The sequence below is a fragment of the Henckelia pumila genome, chromosome 3 (genome assembly GCF_033568475.1).
Source record: "Henckelia pumila isolate YLH828 chromosome 3, ASM3356847v2, whole genome shotgun sequence".
Taxonomy (NCBI): domain Eukaryota; kingdom Viridiplantae; phylum Streptophyta; class Magnoliopsida; order Lamiales; family Gesneriaceae; genus Henckelia; species Henckelia pumila.
In genome coordinates, this window is record NC_133122.1 from 89,080,533 (window position 1) to 89,086,040 (window position 5,508).

The window sequence follows — 5,508 nt, forward strand, 5'->3', positions numbered from 1 at the left end:
GCCTCACTCAAGGAGGAAGGAACTCACGCTGCTGCAGGGAAGGAGGCGCACACTGCCTCTACCTTCAGATTAGGGAAATGGGTATTATATATTAGATGGGTAGTGGGATGGGAAAATAATAGGTTGGGCCAAAGCCCAACATGTTCTGTCACGCAAAACATTTTTCCACGGAGGCTTGAGTGGTGGTTTACGCAAATAAAATTTATTATTTTAATTAAATTTTATCCAAAAAGAATAATCTGATCAGAAGACCCCACCTCATCCCACTGTGTCGGTCGACCGTGCCCACGCGTGTGTGTTGCATCGACTAGCGTCTTGCCCTTTTACAAAACATACGGTATCTTAAAAGCCCAACCAATCACAGAATCGAAAGTTGGACTATTTAAGGAGAGAAACACATTGGGATTCTTCCAATATTGGACAAGCTCTTTCTCTCCCCACAAGCTCCTTCTTTATATTTAATTCATTCACAATTTTTCCAACAATCCCCCAATGAATGAAATTTACGCACTTTAGCATTCTCACTAGAAAGTTTTTGTGAGTTATTGTTACATCAGGATAGGTAGCTTGTGGCTTTGAAACTACCTTAGTAATATACTATAGGATTTACTAGTTGCATAGTGACGCGACACCTGTTTTTCCGGCGGAGCCACGTTAGTCATTTTCCTGTTGCATTGCTGGAAAATCGAGCTTGGATCATCCGAAACCCGATATGTACAGTTTTGGCCGCATCGATAGGAAGTTCTATCGGTTGTTACATCATCCATGAGGAGCAAAGAAACATAAGACGTGCCAACAGGAGAAATTGGATTCAAAAGGGTATCTTTAGTTTGGTTTGGTTGAATGTAGGATTCATTCATTTTCTCAATGCTTTCGTAGAGGTTTGCCAATGAACCAACCATTCCTTGTTTCCTGAGCAGGCGAAAAAACAGTTGCCACTGGAAAAGAGAGGATGTGGAAGAGGAAATCTACGGTCTCTTTGCTGGCTTCTGCAAATAGAACTCTTTTGGTTCGAGTGTCGATAAGCAGCTTCGTGCCCACTGTCGTCTCCATGGTTTGGATCGAATTGCTAGCTGCTTCAGTGAAAAGTTTTAATTTCTTGGTTGTGAATATGAATTGTAATGTGTAGACTTATCATATATATATATATATATATATATATATATATATATATATATATATATATATATATATGCATGCAGTGGATTTAATGCTGACGCTTAAGTTCCAGTTACAACTAATATACCATAATTAACATGAATTTATTCGATTATATCTGTGGCAGTTGAAGTTTGAGGAATCCGAGATTGATAATGGGTGAATTTATGTGAAGTAAATAAATATATATATATATATATATATATATATATATATATATATATATATATAACTTTCATTTTCATATTATAACTGCGTCGTTTCAATGCAGCGGAATTGAAGAGACAAAACATTTTCCATGTGTACGTAACTTAAAAAAATTTATTGATACGCCATGTGTCAACACGGGTTAAATTATACTTCAGCTCAGTACTCTAGTGTCTAGAGGTGTACATTTAGTATTGGTTTTCGAGTACCTGACCCAACTCGATCAGATCGAGTCATTTTTTACAATGTCGGGTTTGGATACGATTTATTGAGTGTCGGATTGTTGTCGGGTAGTTAAAAAATTACATTATCTAGTATCGGGTATCCGCCTTGTTTTTTTTTTTTTTAAAAATTATAACATGGGTCTAGGAAATTAAATTAATATGACCTAATAGTTGATAGCCCATCATATTTGACAATTGAATTGAGACGTTCATAATTCTCCATTGCGAGATACTTCAAAATCCGTGGCTTTCTTGAAATGCTACATATTATTCATGCTTTAGTTTATAATTTAGATGAAAAAAAAAACAGATTTTTTATGTGTTTAGATTTACATGTATGAGAAAAATAATTTAAAAAAATAGGCTGCACTTTTTGGGTACCCGCTAGACTACCCGACCTTTTAGGGTACTTGACAGTTTCGGATCGAGTTCGGGTAGTAGAATTTGCTACCCGACTCGAACTAACTGAATCCGACGTTACCCGACCCGACGTCCTCCCCTACTAATGTCAGTCCATATAGGTATGTATACTATTATTTATTAGCTAATATATATATATATATATATATATATATATATATATATATATTAATATTACTATCTTCATTTGCACGTGATGCGTCTATATACAAAAAAATTATGTTAATTGATTTTCATGATATTTTTATAAGTCGAATGAAAAATTAAATATTCAAAAGTTTAAGACTGATAAGTATCAATTTTTATTTTGTTTAATATGATAACTATATAATCTAATCTAAAACTTTAGTCATACAAACAAAGATAGTGAAATGTCATTTTGGTAAATAAGATAAAATCTGATGGCATAAAAAAATGAGACCATATAAAATAACTAATTTATCTAATAATTTTGGTTTTATTGGGAATTAAATTAAAATATAATCGTAATTTCATCTCAAGCTTCACCAATTAATAGAAATTTAGTTAATTAAAAGCTCTCTATTATAATAAGATAGTAAGTAAGATATATATTTTAAATCTAATACCCATTTAACCTCATCACATGTTTTATGGTGAAGGCTGAATCATCCCTTTCTGTTGTTGAAGGCTTCATTGCTGGTTTTGGTGATGTGTCTGTGAAATTTGATTCTAGATATATGTTAATTCTGAAAAATGTGAGACATGTTCCCGACTTATGTCATAATTTGATTTCTTGTTCTGCTTTAGAAGATGACGGTCTACAAGGTAGATGAGGTAATAGGGTCATGAAAATCTTGAAAGGTTCTTTGGTGATCTTCAAAGCTAAAAAATTGAAAAACTTGTATGTTTGTCATGCTAAACCTGAATCTTGTTTGCAAAACTCTATGAATGCCATTTTGAGTGATAAAATAGATTTGTGGCACAAAAGACTAGGTCACATGAGTTCTAAAGGTTTAAAATTTTTGCATAAAGATGGTTACTTTGGTACTGAAAAATTGTCTTGTGTGTCATTTTGTGATGCATGTGTTCTTGGAAAACAATCTAGAGTCAAGTTTCCACATTCCCCAAGTCCCGAACAATATGTCACTTCTGAAATTCTTGAATATTTGCATGTTGATGTGTAAGGTCCTGCTAATGTACCCACACATGGTGGAAATCAATATTTCTTATCTGTGATTGATGATTTTTCAAGGAAAATTTGGGTGTTTTTTATTGAAAAACAAATATTATGTATTTGTAAAGTTTAAAAACTGGAAAAACACTTGATTGAAAATCATACTGATAAGAAAATTAAAATTCTAAGAACCGATAATGGTCTTGAATTTTGTAACAAATTGTTTTGACAACCTGTGTGTTGAATCTGGTATTCAAAGACACAGTACTGTCCCTTATACGCCTCAGCAAAATGGTGTTGCTGAACGTATTAATAGAACTTTACTTGAAAGGGTGAGGTGTATGCTTGCATGTTCTGGTCTTTCAAAAAAGTTCTGGGGTGAAGCTGTTTGTACAACAGTTTATTTGATAAATAGGTCCCCTTCTGTGCCTTTTAATGGTAAGTTTCCAGAATTTGTATGGTCTGGTACGCAAACTGATTTGTCAAACTTGAAAGTTTTTAGTTGTTCTGCTTTTGTGCATCAAAAACAAGATAAAATTGAACCTAGATTGGTTAAATGTGTTTTTCTTAGATATCCTGATGGGGTTAAGGGTTATAGACTATGGTTAAGGGATCAAACTGGTTTTAAAGTGTTAATCAGTAGGGATGTTGTTTTCAATTAATCTGATTTTCTATGTTTATCTGCTCCCTTACCCATTCCCCAAGCTGCCACTGCTCCAAACAAGGTGGAGCATTTGCTTGGTACAAGTCTTGTTTCTGAAAATGTGCAGAATGTGTTTGTTGTGGATGAACTGCCTGAAAAGCTGTCTGAAAATGCTAATGATGATTCTGATATGCATGAGGAAACTGGTGAAAATGTGCATGAAAATGACTTGAATGATTATTAATTAGCTAGAGATAGATCTAGATGGAATATTAGGCCTCCACAACGCTTTGATAACTTTCACACGACTTCTTATGCATTCAGTGTATTTGAATCTATTAATAATCATGAACCTAAGTCGTATGACGAAGCTTAAAATCTGAAAATTCTGGGAAATGGTTAAATGCGATGAAAGAAGAAATTAATTCTTTGCATGTTAACAATACTTGGATTCTTGTGCCTAAACCTAAAAATTGTTCTATTGTGGACTGTAAGTGGTTGTTTAAGGTCAAGAATGAGTGTGAATCTATCATATTTAAAGTGAGGTTAGTGGCCAAGGGTTTTACTCAAAAATAAAGGATAGACTATACGAAGATTTTTGCTCCTGTTGTTAAATTCACTACTGTGAGAATTATGCTTTCCCTTGTTGCTCAATTTGATGGGGAGTTAAAACAATTAGATGTTAAAACTGCTTTTTTACATGGTGAACTTAATGAGAAAATTTTTTGAGGCAACCTGATGGCTTTGTGAACTCTAAGTATCCTGATCATGTGTGTCTGCTTAAGAAATCTTTGTATGGATTAAAACAGTCTCCTAGACAATGGAATAAAAAGTTTGATGAATGCATGCTTTCTTTGGGTTTTACTAGAAGTAATTATGACCATTGCTTGTATTTCAAACAAAATTCCAAAGTTCCAGTTTTCTTGCTCATTTATGTGGATGATATGTTATTGATTAGTTCTTGTGTGAAAACTGTTGAACATGTCAAAAATTGCTTGAGTGCTAATTTTGATATGAAATTTCTAGGAGATGCTAAAAGGATTCTTGGCATGAATATTTATAGGGAAAGAAAACAATCTATCATCTTGTTAAATCAGGATACTTATGTGAAGAAAGTTTTGAGTAAATTTTCCATGTCTAATGCCAAACCGGTTAATGTGCCTCTTGCTGGTCATTTCGTTCTAAGTAAAGAGCAAGCTCCTAAAACTGAATATGATGTTAAATGCATGAAGAATGTGCCTTATTCTAATGCTATTGGTTCTGTCATGTATTTAATGGTTAGCACAAGGCCTGATATTGCATATTCTGTGAGTTTCTTGAGTCGTTATATGCCTAATCCCGAAGTTTACCATTGGAAAGCTCTCAAATTTCTGCTAAGATATTTGAATGGTTCTTTGAATCATGGTTTAAAATTTTTCAGATCTGAAAATGGTGTTAAATTGGTTGGATATGTTGATTCTAGCTATGCCAATGATAGGGACAATATAAAATCTACAACTTCTTATGTGTTTACATTGTGTGGTGCTTGTATTAGCTGGAAATCTCAATTAAAATACAGTGTTGCCCTTTCAACCATCGAATCTGAGTATGTAGCTGTCACTGAAGCATTAAAAGAAGCTATTTGGTTGAAAGAACTCATTTTTTAAATTGGTTTACTTGAAGGTGAAGTTGTTGTATTTTCTGATAGTCAATCCGACATCCAACTGTGTAAGAATCATGTT

General features: G+C 33.6%; 1 protein-coding gene across 1 annotated transcript; it reads left to right on the forward strand.

Annotated features, from left to right (window-relative positions):
• The first annotated feature begins 3,341 nt into the window (after positions 1-3,341).
• On the forward strand, positions 3,342-4,031 carry LOC140889174 (uncharacterized mitochondrial protein AtMg00710-like). Its single transcript, XM_073296882.1, has 2 exons — positions 3,342-3,735; positions 3,850-4,031. The coding sequence occupies exons 1-2, from the start codon at positions 3,342-3,344 to the stop codon at positions 4,029-4,031; spliced, it is 576 nt and encodes a 191-aa protein (XP_073152983.1).
• Positions 4,032-5,508: the final 1,477 nt, after the last annotated feature.

Coding starts and splice junctions, on each gene's coding strand:
- LOC140889174 (XM_073296882.1), top strand. CDS start 3,342: ATGGTCTTGAATTTTGTAACAAATTGTTTTGACAACCTGTGTGTTGAA. Junction 3,736..3,849: donor ATATCCTGATGGGGTTAAGG/GTTATAGACTAT, acceptor CCATTCCCCAAG/CTGCCACTGCTCCAAACAAG.